A 20534-nucleotide genomic window follows, 5' to 3' on the forward strand; every position below is an offset into this window, starting at 1 on the left:
TAACATCATCACAGAACTGTCATGACTCTCTTACATCATCTAAATTAATTATTTTTGAAAAGAAATAGCTCCTAAAATTAATTTTATTTTGAGATTATCAACAATACAAAATATTCAAAAATTTAAGCTAATCAAATCTGTTTCCTGCCCACCTCCATCTTTTCTGATGCCACCAAACATTGGATATTTATAGGAATATCAAAATCAATTATTATATGAGATAATGGAAAGTAAAGGTAACAACTACAGACAACGAAACACAGTAAACCAATCAGAGTAGGAGCAAGATTACACTTTAACTGATTCACTGTGTACCATAATGCAGCTATCATCATCATCAACATCACAACCATCATCATCACTACTATCATCATTATTATCATCCTTCAATGTCCATGTTGTCATAGGCTGTATGCTGTACAGTCCTACAAGACCCACTGCGACCAAGGACTGCATTGTGCCCCAGTGTCCACTTTGGCAGGGCTTCTATGGCTGGATGCACTTTCTAATGTCAACCCTTTAACAGTATGTACTCGGTGCTTTTTCCATTCTACCAGCATTACTGAAGCCATGCAGTTTAAAATTTTACAAGTCCCAAGGGGTCAACTTTTATGTAAAGCAAGGAGGGGGCAAGAGATTGGTAAAAGCATGAGAGGAAAGGGCCAGAGTAGCTACCTTGCTATGGAAAAGCTCACAGTTTTTGAAGAGAGGGTGGGAAGGACCGAGTAGAGCTAGAGAATGATAGGGTGTGGGGAGTAGGAAATGACTGACTGTGCTGAGCATAGCAATGATGAAACAGTAGACAGAAGGACAAGAAGGGCAGGGTAGTGCTTGAGGTGGGTCAGGTCAGGTCAGGTGTGAGGGCATGCACTGTTGCTGTGTGTTGCCGCACTCACCATTAGTTGACTCCTTGGGATTTGTACTTTTGCAAACTGCACAATGGCTTCAGTAATGCCAGTAAAATGGAAAAAGCACCCAGTCCATACTGTTAAGTGGTTGGCATTAGAAAGGGCATCCAGCCATCGAAGCCCTTCCAATACAGATTTGGAGTACACTACAACATTCACAGTTTGTCTGTATATTCACAGGTCCTCCCAAGTGATCCATCAAGTAGAATCCTAGTCAGTCCTCCCCTCCATGAGATACCTTCTCATCCTCTGTGACCTTGTGGTTGACCAACATTAACTGTCAGCCCAACCAGAATTTCATTGAAGAGAAAATGGTGAGCAGGGGCTAAATCAGAAAAATCAAGCTACATGGCCAAACAGTCTGAGCAGACACTTTCAAATCATACAAGTAACGGCAGGCATCTCAATTTCCGAGTAGAGGATGATGAAAGACATTTATCCTTCATAAATAGCTGTGGTACATATATTTGGCTAAAAGCTGACAATTGCTGCTTATATCAATAAATAAGATTCCTACTTAGTAATTAAGCCAACACAATTACAATATTCTTTATTCAATGTTTTAGTTCATTAATTATTTTCATTATGATATTCCTCTAAGGTTACCATTAATAAAGAAAGGTTACACATCATATTTTAATAAAACTCTTTTGTACTCACAATCAATATGTACTGGCTGGTGAATAATGAGGATTAAAATTTGGCCCTGATTAATTAACTAAATAAAGAACTTGGGAAGAACGTCCCTCCAATCAAATGTATTTTATCATACTTCTCAACCTTGGGGCTTTGAACCCAGTCCTATGGCATGTCACCTTGGGCAAGTGTTTTCTACTACAGCTCTCAGGTCAACCAAAGCCTTGTAAGTGGATTTGGTAGACGGAAACTGAAAGAAGCCTGCCACATGCTTGTTTTGACACTGCACAACTGTTATAAATGAGTATTGCTGTGAGCAGTAACAGTCATTTTCAATTTTCTGGGAAAATATGTTTGACCATGGAGAAATATTACTCTGCTTGGAAACAGGTTAGGATTGGCAAGAGGAATGGCATTTGGTCATAGAAAATCTGTCTCCATAAACTCTGTCTGACCCATGCAAAGCATAGAAAAATGGACATTATGAAGATGATGATGTGGAAAGGATTAACCCTTTAGTTACCAACCCAGCTGAAACCACCTCACGCTCTGTAGTACAAATGTCTTGTTTTCGTAAGTTTTGAATTATAATCTTCCACCAAACCTTGGTCACAATTTATGTTCCTAACACTAGCTGAACGATAACTAAGTTATTTTACTAAATTCTTTGTTATATTTAAAATTAACTGAAAGAAACACAGAGCATCTCAACAGAAATATGGTAACAAAAGGGTTAAAAGGCTGAAATGATGGGGGACAGCCAGTGTTTTACTATAAGCTAATTGAAGATATCTACTCAATATTTATTTAATTTTTTTTTTTTAATTAATGGCTTTCCCTATTATAGGTTAGCCATTTCTGAAAGTTGAAACATTTTCTTTGTATTATTAAAATAGTTACTTATAGTGAATATCATTCATAACACTAATTAATTATCACACAGACAGTCATCATCATCATCATCATCATTATCATCATTTAACATTTGTTTTCCATGCTGGCATGAGTTGGACGGTTTGACAAGGGAGAGCCAGAAGACTGCATCAAGTTCCACTGTCCCCTTTGACATGGTTCTTATAGCTGAATGTCCTTCCTTATGCCAATCATTTTACAGAGTGAATTACAGCATAAACATTTATTTTTAGCATTTTCTTTTTTTTTTAATGGCTTAGACAAGAGAGACAAAGCAGCCAATGATTCTTTCAAGAGTCTTGAAGACAGGTACAACGAAGGAAGAACATTATCCACAGACAAGTGACTTGGCCTGAACTCCTGCAACAGAGTAGTCCACAGTAAAGGCCCCCATGAGCCAAACATGGTCCTTCTAGGGGCCAGGTGATAGTATTAAGCCCTCACTTGGCCCATGGTGATACTATTAAACAGAATTAAGTAGGCCACCCAAAAGCAGAAACCATTCCTTCAACAGGTTCAACGAGGCTGCAAAAAGAGACACTCTGCAAAGATAACATGCAGCAGTGGGGATTGAACCCAGAACCATGTAGCTGCAAAGTGAACTTCTTGGCTGCTTAACCACATCTGCAACACAAGATGTGTGTTGGAAATATTATTTCAGAAGATATATATATGGCGGTGCCCCAGCATGGCCACAGCTCATGAGCTGAAACTAGAATCAATCAATCAATCATATATATAAATAGGTGCCGGTGTAGCTGTGGGGTAAGAAGTCTGCTTCCCAACCACATGGTTCCAGGTTCAGTACCACTGTGTAGTACCTTGGGCAAGTGTTTTCTACTATAGCCTCAGGATAAGCAAAGACTTATGAGAGGAGCTGGTAAACGGAAACTGAAAGAAGCCCATCATTGTGTGTGTGTGTGTGTGTGTGTGTAAGACACTACCACTTGACAACCGGTGTTGGGGTATTTTAGTCCCCATAACTTAGCAGTTCGACAAACAAACCGACAGAATATGTACCAGGCTTAAAGAAAAAAAATAAGTATTAGGCTTGATTCAGTTGACTAAATTTCCTCAGGGCAGTGCCCCAGCATGGCCACATGGCTGAAACAAGTAAAAGACAAGATAAATGAAAGACAGATACTTCCCATGGAATACTTTTTTATTGCTTCGCTTTATGCTACTTGTTTGTTTTGTTTTGTTTTGTTTTGCGTTGTGCTTATTTTTCCCAATACATTTGTCAACAATAACAGTCAGTGGATGTTTGAGCTCAAAGAGTGGGCTGAGAGGTCAATCAATGGCTCATCACAGACTTACAGAAATGAGAAATGGGAAGATGCAGCATTTATAGTTTCTGCCAAATACGATTCCAATAAGAACCGAAATTATGAGTTTGCCAAGTATTTGCCACAGAGCAATGAGTCACTGCAATACGTGGTCAATAATATTCTAACTTTAGAATATACAATATTATATAACACTTTGATGTCTGAACAATACACAACAAATATTGTGATGTCTGTAAATTCATTAAGAATATCATAAGAGCTCTTCTCGTTAATTATCCCCAATTATATACAGTGTATCACTATAATCATGGTATTGATACCAATTTTAATTACATCTGATTGGTAACTATACTCCAAGTTTCCATGCCAACTTGCAGCTAAAAATTCAGAGCAGAACGTAAAACTGAACTAATTTAAACCACAACACAGGGTGTCCAAAATGGTCTTTATTTGTTGCATCAATGTTGCACCACCTGCAACAACAGTGTTTTTCCAGCAAGATGGTGCACTGCCTCATTGGGGGTTGAGTTTCTGAAAGTTTCTAAATCCTTCAGTATTTAATCTGGCCATATCCAGCCAGAATATTCAACCTGTTTTATGTTCAAACTGAACACATCCAACCTCTCACACCTGTCCTACAATGTCATTCTAAAAATATACAAACAAACCACTGAATTCTTGAAACTTACAAGATAGCACATGATCAATTCAAAATGTTTTGAATAAATAAGCAATAGATTTGATGAAGAAATCTGAAGGGTTAATGAAATTTCCTCAAACTGGTGGCTTGGGAGAGGCAGTCCAGTTTAGGTCATTTATGAAAACCCTATATCATCATTATTGTGGCAGCAATAATAGTAGGAGCACTCCGTCGGTTGCGACGATGAGGGTCCCAGCTGATACAATCAACAGAACAGCTTGCTCATGATATTAACGTGCAAGTGGCTGAGCACTCCACAGACACGTGTACCCTTAACGTAGTTCTCGAGGAGATTCAGCGTGACACAGAGTGTGACAAGGCTGGCCCTTTGAAATACAGGTACAAGAGAAACAGGAAGAAAGAGCGAGAGAAAGTTGTGGTGAAAGAGTACAGCGGGGTTCACCACCACCCCCTGCCGGAGCCTCGTGGAGCTTTAGGTGTTTTCACTCAATAAACACTCACAATGCCCGGTCTGGGAATCGAAACCGCAATCTTCCGACCGCGAGTCCACTGCCCTAACCACTGGGCCATTGCACCTCCACTCGGCAGCAATAATAATAAGTCATGCCCACCACAACTGAATTGAGATCCTAAAACCAAGGTGCCATCGAAAAAGCACTGGGGTGTGGGTGCTGGTGCCACATAAAAAGCACCCAGTACACTCTGTCAAATGGGTGGCGTTAGGAAAGGTATCCTGCCATAGAAACCAAACCAAAAGTTGATGTGGAACCTGGTGCAGGCCCTGGCCTTACCAGTTCCTGGTGAATGATGATGATGATGAATGTAACCTATTGGTAAAATAAAGAGAGACACTTTATAATTTAGACCAGTGGTTCCCTACCTGTGGTCAACAGACCCCTGGTGGTCTGCAAAGGTAGTACTGGTGGTCTGTGAACATGTTAAGCTAACAGACCTTTCAATGTCTTGATGTCTGTGGGAAAACTCATTTAAATAAAGGAGGGTGCTTTTTACATGCTGCCAGCAAAGTTGCCAGTCAGGCGGACCTGACATCGACCACGTTCGGATGGTGCATTTTATGTGCCACCAGCATGGAATCTAGTCAGAGGGCACTGGCCACAGCTACGATATTGGTTATACTTGACTCAACAAGTCTTCTCTATTAAAAAAAAAAATTAAAATAACAGATAAAATAAAATAAACAAACACTCCACTTATCAGCAATGTATGTGGGATAAAATAGTTATCGTTCAATTGTAACACTTATGTGATAACTATAAATTAGTAATGCAGTCATAACTAAGTCAATGCTTAGAAAAATCTTTAGAGAGTCCGTAATCTTGGAGTACAATGTTTACTATATAGTACAGACAGAAACAAATCAATAGGATTCCATACAGCAGTTACTATCTGTAATGAAATCAGTATAGAAGTCACCATTTAATTACAATCTGTAAATACACACACATTAACATACATGTGTGCATATAGGCACACAAATACACAAACATACATACATGATTTAAGTATGCATTAAAATTACATGACATGTATTCATTCTTAGGGAGTTGAAGCAGTACATGTGTAAAAATCAACTCTCCTATCTCTCATTCTATATAGTTGTTTGCCATTACTCATACAACACTGCTGTAAAATTCCTCTCTCTCTCTCTCTCTCTCTCTTCAGCTGACTCATTTTTATTAGAAAAGATGACAAATTAGCAGAAAAGGTGGAGAACTGGGCTAAAATACATGACACACACAATAGGGGTCTTACATATGTAATACAAGGAGTTAAAAAACAACAATTAACTACTACCCATGCAACTAGTGTGTAAAAACTCCCTCTTCAAGTGATTAAAACATAAAAGCGAAGGAAATAACTCCAATGAATGCAGGCAAAATTTTTGGGAAAAATAAAGATGATACAGCTGGGAGATGATAAAGCTCTATTTCACTGAATGTGCGTGAAAAATATTTATCTATCAGTTCATTTTGTTTTTTGTTTTTCAATTACTAATATCCACTTATTAGACTAGTTTGAGTGCTGAATCCTCCTCCTCTTCATCATCATTGTGACTTCAATGCTCAGTTTTCCATGCCCCTCATAGATGGGTCTGACAAAATTTGTTGTGGAAGATTTTCTGTAGATGGATGCCCCTTAATTGCTAGCAGTGTATTCATCATCATCGTTTAACATCTGTTTTCCATGCTGACATGGGTTGGACGGTTTCACTGAGGAGTGGTGAGCCAAAGGCTGCACCAGGCTCAATCTGGTTTGGCAAAGTTTCTACAGCTGGATGCCACTGGCACGAGTGCAAATCAGGCAGTACTGTCATTGGCCACATGTCCTTACTAGCAATTAATATTTACATACCAGTTGCCAGGAATGTGTTTAATATTTAAAACTGGTCTATCCAATTGAGTTACACCACTAAACTTAGTGGCTATTTAAGCAACACCTTTGTGGATAGTTAATGGGTTGGGTGCGGTGGAGATGATGATCCCCAATCATCACCATTTAACGGACAGAGTGACCAGAGATGACAAGTCTCGAAGGGTTTTGTTGAAGAAAATAACTTATTACCTCTGCCTTAGCGAAGGCAGGGGTATTGTTTTCAGTTGTATTTGTTTGTCCGTGGACAAGATATTTCAAAAACTGCTGAATGGATTTGGATGAAACTTTCAGGGATGTTTGGCTTTGTGACAGGCACAATCTGATTAGATTTTGGGATTGATCTGGTACCGGATACGGATTCGGGATTATTTTTCCTGTTTTTTTTCCTTAATTTTTGAGAGCTGTCAGATTCATTTTTAGTATTCTTGTTTGTGAGAGCAATCAAGTTTATTTAAGATGTTCTCATTTTAAAAATCATCTTCAGCTAATTGTTGAGAGGACATTGGTGTTACCTTGGTGGAGGTTTGCGTTGAGAGCTCTTATTATTATTATAATAGGTGGTGAGCTGGCAGAATCATTAGCACACCAGACAAAATGCTTAGCGTATTTCGCCCATCACTATGTTCTGAGTTCAAATTCCACTGAGGTCAATTTTATCTTTCATCCTTTTAGGGTTGATAAATTGAGTACCAGTTGAACACTGGGGTCAGCTAATCGACTCATCCTCTCCCCCAAAATTGCTGCCCTTGTGGCAAAATCTGAAACCATTATTATTATTATTATTATTATTATTACTTTTTACTGTTTTTTGAAGCTTGATACTTATTTTATTGGTTTCTTTTTGTTGAACTACTAAGTTTTGGGAATGTAAACAAACCAGCACTGGTTGTCAAACATGGTGGGGAACAAACACAAAGATATACATAAACACAAACACACACACACACACATATATCATCATCATCTAACATCTGTTATTCATGCTGGCATGGGTTGGACGGACTTTTGCCCTGGGCTGGTAAGCCACACCAGACTCCACTCTGATTTGTTATAGTTTATACATCTGGATGTCCTTCCTAACACCAACCACTTTCCAGCATGTACTGGATGCTTTTACATGGTACCACACGAACACTTTTATGTAGCACCATGTGGACACTTTTACCCAATGCCACACGGGTGCTTTTATGTATCACCACAAAATATGATCGTACAACCATTTCCTATTTTTTCTACCTTCAATCACATTGTTTGCATACATGTAATCTAGTAAGAAACATTGTAACTGCCAATGCTGGCTCTGAATTCTATGGAGAAGCTAAAGAGATAGACTTAAAAGAGATGGGAGTGTATCTTGTCTTTAAAACCAACTGGTGAGAGAAGACCTCCAAATTACCTGTTAAAGACTCTGGGGTAATTCTTCCTCAAGAGACAATTTCATCTGAATATATTCATCTGCATTGGATACAGAGGCGTCGGCTTTTTCAGCACATTTGTCTATTCTAGGTTGTTTTCTTACATTCAACGTCTATGACTGATTGTCACAGAGAGATTCTGTCTTTTTACATCACCTGAATATTCTCTAGCAGAAGTAATGCAACAAAGTAGGGTTATATATATTTCCTTCATATCATGTATCTTTGCAACTATTTTTTTACTCTATAAGACTGGCCACAGCTCCAAGTAAATTTATAATTTTATGAATATCTGTTGAGCACTTTTAGCAAAATATGCCTTGTTTAGAATAAATACAGTGTGTGTGTGTGTGTGTGTATATGTGCTCTTGTCTTATCATCACAGGATGGCTGTAAATAAGCATCATCATCACAATCATCATAAAGGTAAGGTTGTTTGTTCCCAATCCTCTATGGAAATCAATCCCAGCTAGGGGAAAATATTACTTTGCTTGGAAAGAGGCAGGAGATCTCCAGCCATCTACTTCAACAAATTCTGTCTTGCCAATGCATGCATGAAAAGTGGACATTAAATGATGAGGATGATGATCAGGAGGTGGACTAGGAAGACAAGGAGGAAGAGAGAGAAGGCTAAGGAAGGAAAGGGGCAAGGAAGGGGGAAGTGCAAGGAGGGAGAAGAGGTGAGGAGGAGGGAGAAGAACAAAGAGAAGGGAGAAGGATGAGCAGTAGGGAGGATGAGGAAGAAGGGCAAGGAGGGAGAGGCTGAGGAGAAGGGAGAGGGCAAGGAGGGAGAGGACAAGGTATGGGTGAGTAGTAGGGAGGATGAGGAGGAAGAAGAGCAAGGAGGAGAGAGAAAGGCAAGGAGGAGGGAGAGGCCAAGAAGGGAGAGGGCATGGAGGAGGGAGAGGGCAAGGAGAAGGGAGAGGGCATGGCGGAAGGAGAGGGCATGGAGGGGGAGAGGGCAAAGAGGAAGGAGAGGGTGCTGAGGAGGAAGGGCAAGGAGGGAGAAGGACAATGTGTGGAGGATATACAGGAGGGGGTAGGGGAAGAGGAGGAGGAGGATATACAAGTCTAAGCATAGTCAAGCAATTCAGCAAAGTCATGACAGGTCAGTTTATTGGAGACTCAAGCCCCACCCACCACCACCACCAACACACCTTTGTGAACAATGAGCAAGGTGACTACTTTTGGTGTGTGACATAGATTCCCCCCCCCCCGATGGCTTTTTAATTATTAAAGCTAAAATTTGCTTTGATGAAGGTTGAGAAATTTAGGAATTAAAACTAAATGTAACAGTTGAAAATGCTTTTAATTACTATGTTTAAAATTTATTCTTTTATTTGTTTCAGTCATTTGACTGCAGCCATGCTGGAGCACCGACCGCCTTTAGTTAAACAAGTCGACCCCGGGACTTATCCTTTGTAAGCCTAGTTCTTATTTTATCGGTCTTTTTTTGCCAAACTGCTAAGTTACAGGGACATAAACACACCAGCATTGGTTGTCAAGCAATGGGAGAGGGGTAAACATAGACACATATACATATATATACAAAGGGCTTCTTTCAGTTTCCATCTACCAAATTCACTCAGAAGGGTTTTGTCAGCCCAAGATGCCATGCAGTGAGACAGAATCCAGAACCATGTGGTTAGGAAGCAACCTTCTTACACCCACATCCACACCTGTGCCTCAAATACAACTACAACTGCACCTCAATTTTACATGATTTTTTTTTTTTTTTTCCATTTCTTCCAATCATTATTCTTGATATCTTCCATCCATCAGAAAACTTTCTGCAGAAATAACAACAAAGCACACAAGCAATACTTACTCTGTTCTCAGAAGTGGTAGGATTAAGCCATTCTGGTAGTACATCAGCCGCTTCGATCAGAAGGAATTCCTCATCATTGTCACTAACTCTGAAAAACATTACAGGAACATAATGTAAGCACAACATCAACATTGAATGTTCATATTTCCATGCTTGCATGGGTCAGACAGATATTTGTTGATGCAGATTTTCTAAAGCTGGATGCCCTTCCTGTCACCTACCCTCACTTGTTTCCAAGCAAGCTAATATTTCCCCACTGCCAGACATGTATTCTACAAAAGACTGGAATCAAACAACATTGCTCGTATGACACAGATGTTTGTTTAAAATAATCCCATGATGTCAGAGCAAGGGTGCATACAAACACTGACATATATGAAGAGCTTACTTTGAAATCCAGTGTAAGTGCATATTTGACCAATTTCATGATAACCATTAAAACACAATCTATAAACTGCTGGCTTCATGCACATGAAATGTTTTTCAGTCAAAATGGGATAAATGCCATATAGAAAGGAGGCAAATCTTAGTCTTCCAATCAAAATCAGATATATTTAAGTTGTTGCTTTAGACAATTGCTCAAAAGTCATTTCGATGCATAGATCTGGTTTTGAATGTAGGCTCACGTGCACACACACAGACACATGTATATTCTTTTATCTGTTTCAGTCATTTTGACTGCGGCCATGCTGGAGCACCGTCTTTAGTCAAACAAATCGATCCCAAGACTTGTTCTTTGTAAGCCTAGTACTTATTCTACTGGTCTCTTTTTACTGAATGCGAAGTAATGAGGATTCAAACACACCAGCATCGGTTGTCAAGCGATGATGGAGGGACAAACACAGACATATACATACATACATATATATATATATATATGACGGGCTTCTTTCAGTTTCCATCTACCAAATCCATTCACAAGGCTGTGGCCAACCTGAGGCTATAGTAGAAGACACTTGCCCAAGGTGCCATGCAGTGGGACAGAACCCAGAACCAGGTGGTTGGTAAGCAACCTACTTACTACACACTCACTCATGTGCCTATGTCAAGCTTCTTTCAGTTTCTGTCAACCAAAATCCACTCACAAGCCTTTGGTCAGCTCAGGGCTGTAGAAGACACTTGTCCAAGATGTTGCACAGTGGGACTGAACCTGAGACCACAAAATTGGAAAGTAAGCTTTTTAATAATTTAGCTATGTCTGCATCATCATCATCATTTACCATCCATTGTCCATGCTGGCATGGGTTGTACGGTTTGACCATGGCTGGTAAGATGAGGGGCTGCACCAGACTCCAGTCTGATTTGGCATGCTTTCGACAGCAGGATGCCCCTCCAAACGCCCACCACTCCAAGAGAATACTGGTTGCTTTTATGAGCCAATTGCATGACACCAGTATCTGCCACAACTTGATGGGTCTTCTGCTCAACCATGGCATAAGGCCAAAGGTCTCAGTCATTTGTCATTGCCTCTGTGAGGCAACCACATTTTTAAATTCTAGACAAAATTTTGGGAAAATGACAATGATACAAATTTGAGTGGATCTTTGTAGCTATGAACTTGTGTAAACTTTAGTGAAACTCAAGAGAATGATACTTACTGAACAGCCAGGAAGGTTTGAATAATGTCATTAAGACTGAATTGTTTGTAGCCAGACACAATTGAAATGGTCCAGTCTGTCTACCTTTAATTAGAGACCACAGAGGTGGACTAACTTAAAAATGTAAATAGTAAAGTACAGCACTGTAAAATAGATGTGTTGTTGGATTGGCTGGCAGTGTTAAATTCCATTGCAACAGCAGGCAAAGTCACAAGGGTTCCAACAAGGAGTGTCAGAGATTTGTCATTTGCTTGAGCAAAGATCTGAAACCAACACTTAGCTGGTCCTACACAGAGGGTCACAGTCTTTCTATATATTACTAAAACTCTGTGATTGCTTGCTTGCATGCTTGCTTGCATGCATTCATGCGTGCTTGTCTGTAATTTAATACAGCCCAACCAGCACTTAATGAGAAAATATTCTGAAAGTAAGGCACCCCTGAAATGTGAATACAAACAGAAAACAGGTTTCATGTAAATTGGACCATGGATTCCTGTGATATGCGTTTTGGGGGGTACCTTCAAAAATAGCCAAAATGGCATATAATGGAAAAATACTCCAAAAGTAACATAACTCTGAAATGGGAATACAAACGGAATAAAACGGCCACAGATAGTCTAGTAACTTTTCAAAAGTGCCTAGACTGGGATAAAAACCCATAACTTGGTGAAGTTTACGCAGTTAATATTTCCTTTGAATTAATATAGGTTGATGCTGTTGTTTAGTACAGGTTAGACCCTGACAGAGCAACCACATGATACTTCAGCCCATGATCAAGCTACCTTCTTGTCAAGTTGTAGTATATCTAAGACAACAGGATATGATTTGTGGGAGATTTGGCTGCCGTTTCTAGCAGACTGAGCAACCACATATATGCATGTAACAAACTATGAGAGGGGTGGGTTAATTATTATCGATGATCAATTTAACTCTAACACTTTACTGGTAATCATTCAAATGTTTCTTTAGCCCTGGTGGGGTAAAATGCAGGGTCACCTACAGTGAGTTTTGAACTCAGAACTCAATCAAAATACCACCCAGCCAACATTCTTGAAAATAAGAAATATACAAACATCAATAGATATATACACACATGCCTGCATACATATATACACACATACATGCATACATACATACATATACATCATACACACATACATACACATTCCAACACATATACACACATACATACACATATATATATGTGTGTGTGTATATATATATATATATATATATATACACATACATACATACATACATACATACATACATACATACATACATACATACACATACACACATTAATTTTTCTTGCCCTTGGCATTCTCTAGTCCCTTCTTCCATACAATATTTACCAATGACCAATCAGCAAGTTACATCCTGCTTAGAATTCAAACTTTGCCTTTTAATAGTCAATAAAATTACACAGCATCTGAACTCAACTTAGAAATACCATCCCTAAAAACTTTGTGGCTTTGTTCTAATACGAGGAATCAATATTTATTGATGTATGTCAATGCATACACACACGGCCTATAAAGGAGTCATCCTATAAATAGACAGACAGACAGATAGATAGATAGATAGATAATTAGATAGATAGATAGATAGATAGATAGATAGATAGATAGATAGATAGATAGATAGATAGATAGATAGATAGATAGATAGATAAATAGATAGATAGGTAGGTAGATAGGTAGGTAGATAGAGATAGATAGATAGACAGCTAGATAGACAGACAGGTAGGTAGATAGGTAGGTAGATATATAGGTCAACATACATACATACATAGACAGATAACTAGACAGACAGACAGATAGATACATACATACATACATAGACAGATAGCTAGACAGATAGATAGATAGATAGACAGCTAGACAGACAGATAGATAGATAGACAGCTAGACAGACAGATAGATAGACAGCTAGACAGACAGATAGATAGATAGAAGATAGATAGATAGATAGATAGATAGATAGATAGATAGATAGATAGATAGAGAGATAGATAGGTAGATAGATAGACAGATAGATAGACAAATAGACAGACAGACAGACAGACAGACAGACAGATAGATATGTAGGTCAACTTTGCCTTTTCCCTTCCAAAGTCAATAAAATATATACTAAAGTGTTGGAGGCCAGCATAATAAGACTAAACCCCCTGAAGCTTAATATCCCAGTAGAAAGCAAGGCGTGCACACACACACACACACACACACACTCACTTTTGGCCAGCTCTGCTCCCTTCCTCCCTACCCTCTCCCCCTCCACTCTCCTTACCACAACCCACCACCATCTTCACAACAGCCACAGACTTGTGCCACTGTGCCAACCATTTCAAGTAATTCAAAGTCAGCCATCAAAGTCAGACCAACCATTCTCCTGAATCCCACTCAGCCATCTCCCCTAAGTTGTCCTCTGCTAACAATATATTAGTTGCAGCAAGAATGACTACCACCACTACTACTACTACTGCTACTACTAGTACTACTACTAATACTGTGTATGTCAGCAGACAAAAGTCCATTGGTTCTTTGTTTTCAATAAATGAATTATTTGTAGCTTACTGATCATGCTGTAGAACAATATTATTGGAGAAATGGATAGAATTCTTTGAGGATCAATCAATAGTGGAGGAGAGATTTTATACACACACACACACACACACACACACACACACACACACACACACCACACACACACACAATCACACTGCAATCAATACAAAAGTAACCCTGCTCTCACTGAACCTGAAGTATGCAGGAAAAATTCATGTGCTTACAAGCTGGGGATAGTTTATTCTGAAACACACCCACACACACACATGCTATCCATCTACACACACACACATACAGACAGATAGACAGATAGATAGATGATAGGCAGACAGACAGATGATAGACAGATAGATAGACAGATGATAGATGATAGAGAGACAGACAGGAGATAGATAGATAGATAGATAGATAGATAGATAGATAGATAGATAGATAGATAGATAGATAGATAGATAGATAGATAGATAGACAGATGATAGATACAGACAGATGATAGATAGATAGATAGATAGATAGATAGAGAGAGAGAGAGAGAGATGATAGATAGATAGTCAGATGATAGAGAGAGAGAGAGAGAGAGAGAGAGAGAGAGAGTGAGATGATAGACAGACAGACAGACAGATAGATGGTCAGATAGATAGATAGAGAGATGATAGACAGATGATAGACAGACAGAGAGATTATAGACAGGCAGACAGACAGACAGATGATAGATAGAAAGACAGACAGACAGATACAGAGATAGATAGAGACAGATGGATACAGAGATAGACAGACAGATACAGAGATAGATAGATAGATAGATTTTTATCAATATTTAGCAGAAGGAACAGTAACTCAAGGTCCAAGAGTTTCATGCATTGACACTATATACACAGATAGGTAAGTATAGATATGTTGTGCTTGAGAAAACCCATCAAGCTGGGCAAAATCACAGTCATGGCAGATACTAGTGTCACACAAGTGGCACCTGTGCCAGTGGAACATAAAATCACCCATTACACTCTGGGAGACGGCTTTAGGAAGGGCATCTAGCCATAGAAAACTCATGCCAAATCAGACTGGAGTCTAGTGTAACCTTCCAGCATGCCAGCCCGGTCAAACCAACCAACCCATGCCAGCATGGACAACAGATGTATGATGATGATGATGGATAGATGGATAGACAGACAGACAGATAGATAGATAGAGTGAGAGAGAGATAAATAGATAGATTAACAGCCATTTTTCACAGAGAGCAAGCTTATTTATTTATGTAGCCAGATACACACACACACACACACACACACAAGCATTCATACATCTATCATTACATGAAGAATGTGGGAACAAACACATTCACACCAATTACTTGTGAAAATAATAATCACATTTGTAAACATTTGCCACAATACCACGAGACTCTGTAGGTCAAACACAGATACAAAATTACAAAAATACACGAAACAAACCAGCAGAATAGTTTGTTGGAAATGATATTAAAATAACTCATCACTTTATCTTTAACACTGACAACATTTGTGTCTAGCAACACTTATGCTCGCTACCAGCATTCAGACTCCAGTCTCTCGAGTCTCAAACACAAACAATTCATGAGATAAAGAAAAAAAAAATCTGTCTCAAGATATACTCCTTATAAACGATTAATTTCATGCTTTTATCTTCTGCCTATTATCTTTTACTTGCTTCAGCCATTTGACTGCAGGCCATGCTGGGGCACCACATTGAGAGGTTTTGTCTAAGAAAATAACTTATTATTGTTATTATTATTAATGAAAGTGATGAGCTGGCAGAATTGTCAGTACGCCGCCGGATGAAATGCTTGGCCGTCGTTTGCTTGTCGCTACGTTCTGAGTTCAAATTCCGCCAAGGTCGACTTTACCCATCATCCTTTCGAAGTCAATAAAATAAGTACCTATTTCTTTACTACCCACAAGGGGCTAAACACAGAGGGGACAAACAAGAACAGACAAACGGATTAAGTCGATTATATCGACCCCAGTGCGTAACTGGTACTTATTTAATCAACCCCGAAAGGATGAAAGGCAAAGTCGACCTCGGCGGAATTTGAAATAAAATAAGTACCAGTTGAACTCTGGGGGTCAACCTAATCAACTTATCCCCACCTCACCACAAACCACCCTTGTGGCAAAGATTTGAAACCGTTATTATTATTATTACTTTTTACTGTGTTATATTCTTTTATTCTTTTACTCATTTCGGTCAATTGACTGCAGCCATACTGGAGACACCACCTTTACTCGATGGAATAAACTGACCCCAGAACTTATTCTTTGTAAGCCTAGTACTTATTCTATTGGTCACTTTTGTCGAACCACTAAGTTACGTAAAGTTAAACATACCAACATCAGTTCTCATGTCAAACAATGGTAGGGGGGGACAAACACACATAAATATATACATAAATATATATATATAAAACTGAAAGAAGCCTGTCGTATATATGTATCATCATCATCATCATAAAGCGGACGCTAAATGATGATGATGATGATACATATATACGACAGGCTTCTTTCAGTTTCTGTCTACTAAATCTATGCACAAGGCTTTGGTCAGCCCAAGGCTATAGTAGAAGACATTTGCCAAAGGTGCCATGCAGTGGGACTGAACCCAGAACCATGTGGTTGAGAAGCAAGCTTCTTACCACACAGCTACTCCTGCACCTATTGCTTTTTTCTTTTCTTTTGAAGCTAGATACTTATTTTATCAGTCTTTTTTTGCCGAACTACTAAGTCTTTGCAATGTAAACAAGCCAGCACTGTTTGTGAAGCCATGGTAAAGAACAAACACAAAGATATACATAAATGCAAATGTATATAGATATGTATATCATCATCATCATCATCACCATTTAATATCTGTTGCCCACGGGTTGGACGGTTTGACCAGGGCTGGCAAGCTAAATGGCTGCACCAGATTTGGCATGGTTTCTATGGCTGCATGCCCTACCCAATGTTAACCATTCTGAGAGTGTAATGGGTGCTTTTATGTACCACTGGCACAATTTCATTTGGCTTGATGGGTCTTCTGCCCAAGCACAGTGTGTGTATGCATGTATGTGCGTGTGTATATATATATATATATATATATATATATCATCATCATCATCGTTTAATGTCCGCTTTCCATATCGGCATGGGTTGGACGGTTTGACTGAGAACTGATGAGCCAGAGGCTGTACCAGGCTCAATCTGGTCTGGCAAAGTTTCTACAGCTGGACGCCCTTCCTAATGCCAACCACTCTGAGAGTGTAGTGGGTGCTTTTTACATGCCAGTGGCACGAGGGCCAGTCAGGCAGTTCTAGCAATGACCACGCTCACGCTCAAAAGGTGTTTTTACATGCTACTTGCACAGGAGCCAGTCCGCCGGCACTGAAAACAACCACGCTTGAATGTTAAGGCAACGCTGACAACAATCATGCTCAAATGGTGCTTCTCACATGTCAACATTACTTGACAACCGATGCTGGTAGGTTTATATTCTCGTAACTTAGCAGTTCAACAAAAGTGACCAATAGAATAAGTTCTAGGCTAACAAATAATAAGTCCTGGGGCCGATTTGCTCAACTAAAGGCGGTACTCCAGTATGGCCACAATCAAATGACTGAAACAAGTAAAAGAGTAAAAGAACATATATAATAATAATAATATTAAGTAACAAGAAGAGGGATTTGGTATTAATCTTCATTTTGTACAAAGATTAAAATACCAAATCTATCTTCTGGTTACTTAAGAAATTATTATTATTATCTCAACTAACACTGCAGAATTCCTGAAGTAGATCCAACAGAGATATAGCCCGACTGCAGATGACATCGGGTAGCCTAAACTGTGCCAGTTCTCTACTCAACACTTCAACTCACCAATCAATATACCCATTAGTCCAAAAATATTAAATACATATATAATAATAATAATAAATAACTGTGCCCTTTTAAAGCCTAACCAGGCTCATGGGCCCAGTTTCCCAGTTTCTATGGCGTATGTGTTCCCCAGCTGGATGGGATGCCAGTCCATCGCAGCGTTACTCATTTTTGCCAGCTGAGTGGACTGGAGCAACATGAAATGAAGTGTTTTGCTCAAGAACACAACGTGTCGCCTGGTTCAGGAATCGAAACCACAATCTTACGATCATGATGCTGACACCCTAACCACTAAACCATGTGCCTCCACACACACACACACACACACACACACACACACACACATATATATATATATAAATATAGGGAGAGTTTACGAAAAAAACAAAAGACGATAGGTGGTGTACAAAACAAACAGATGTATTAGTATAACGCTTAGGAATAGAAAAAAGTCTTTTACGTTTCGAGCCTACACTCTTCTACAGAAAGGGACACAGAAAAAACAAGGAGAGAAAAAAATGTGTGTAGTGGCTAACGATCTATATATATATATATATATATATATAGTTAATCCCCTCCACAAAAAAAAAAAGCAACAACGCATGGACATGCAAAGTATTAGCAGACGTTCAGGACAGGAAAGAAAGGTGGTTGTATGTTTCAAGCAAAGCTCGTCTTCAGGAACAACAGACAGAGGAAAGTTCAAGAAAAAAGGATGACGGAGTAAAAAAAAAAATCTTAACGATCCATACGTGGTAACATTTTGAAATATATATGTGGAGATCCACATGTCGTTACATATATATATATATATATATAATATATATATATATATAGAGAGAGAGAGAGAGAGAGAGAAGAGAGAGAGAGAGAGAGAAGAGAAATAGACAGACATGATGAGCATTTTTTAAGTTTCTGACTGCCAAATCCACTCACAAGGCTTTGGTTAGTCTGGGGCTACAGTAAAAAACACTTGTCTATGTGTCTGTGAAGTAAACTTCTTACCATGCAACAATGCCTACGCCTATAAAGAATAAATTGTAAAACTGTCAAAACCTGGAACTGAACCAGGAACCTTTAGCTCTTCAGTCTAACACTCTCCAAACTGAGCTACTTCAGCTGCCTATCTATCTAGGTTATATATCCATCTTATACAGAATATTACAGCTTCTGACTGCCATATTGATTGCACTTTAGTTCAATTTTACTTATAATTTTCGCACCTTCGTGTCAATTTTCAATGCAGTTATTGATCTTCTCAGACTCAATCTTGTTATTAATATCTCACTTCTTCACACAATTCCACAAGACAGAATCCTTAGAAACACTGTAGTCTGCAATCTTCCAAGACAAATACAGAACAGCAGCTTTAAGGAACCATGGTTGAAGAAGTGGTTTTTCTTCTTTTTCTTTTCTTTTTAGCTTAAGAAATTAGTTTTGTTGTCATTGTTGTTGTTGTCAGTCAGTTACAAGCATGGTTGTGTGGTTAGGAAGCTCACTTTGCAACCAAGTGACTTCAGGTTCAATCTCCTGAATGGCACCTGGGGAAAGTGTCTTCTACTACAGCCTTGCAAATGAATTTGATTAATGGAAACTATACGGAAGCCTGTTATATATTATTGTGTTTGGGGAGAATAATGTCTTCATTTTAAACTTTATTTATTATGTTGTCTGTATGTCTGGTGAAATTTTGTTGGTAGGCTAATACAGTAGGACCTCGCAATACAAGTGCCCCATTGTACGAGGAATTTGCTGTGCGAGCCGAAACTCGTGCCAATTTTTGTTTTGAAGTACGGGCAGAAATCTGCAGTACATGCACACAAATCATCCCATCTTTCAGGTAATTAAGGTAATTCAGTTAATAATATTTCTTTTGCATTCTCTTTTTATATAATTGTCATTTTACTTGTAACAGCACCTTTTCTGTTTTAAAACCCAGAAAATATCATTTTTGAGTGGTTTTGGGGAGCTGCAACAGATTATTTATATTATAGCTGATTGCAACGGGGGAAAATTGATTTATAAAACATGTAAATCATAAGACAAGCTTGGTCATGGAATGAATTTAACTTGTAGTGCAAGGTAGTACTGTACTAGTATTATAAAAAAAAAAATTTGAACAGTTGGAAGAGCATAGCTTTTGCTGAGAATGTAGGGCACGTGATGTACTCACATTAAAGAGCGTTACAAATATCTGTCAAACCATTTAAGGTATTCTGTTACCACACAACATAATGTTCACCTGACATACAACATAATGCAGTCACACCACAGAAAGCAATATATGCTCGTATCAACATAAAACATACATTCATACAACAATATTATTTACATTCATACTGAAATATAATATACAGACTGGGTGCCCCACCATCCTCCACCACAAAAAATGTACATACACTTACTGCTGAGACCTCAATTTTTATTTCTTTTTAGATTT

The 20534-nt window shown here is 38.7% G+C and overlaps 1 protein-coding gene across 2 annotated transcripts in view; it reads right to left on the reverse strand.

Annotated features, from left to right (window-relative positions):
- Positions 1–20534, reverse strand: part of LOC115220808 (protein ecdysoneless homolog) — a 77354-nt gene that overhangs the window by 23873 nt on the left and 32947 nt on the right. For both annotated transcript variants that reach the window (XM_029790972.2, XM_036510458.1), the window contains exon 3: positions 10044–10131. In XM_029790972.2, the coding sequence (XP_029646832.1) occupies positions 10044–10131 (88 nt within the window). The remainder of the gene's footprint in view (positions 1–10043; positions 10132–20534) is intronic.

Source organism: Octopus sinensis, linkage group LG17, assembly GCF_006345805.1.
Source record: "Octopus sinensis linkage group LG17, ASM634580v1, whole genome shotgun sequence".
In the NCBI taxonomy this organism is placed as follows: domain Eukaryota; kingdom Metazoa; phylum Mollusca; class Cephalopoda; order Octopoda; family Octopodidae; genus Octopus; species Octopus sinensis.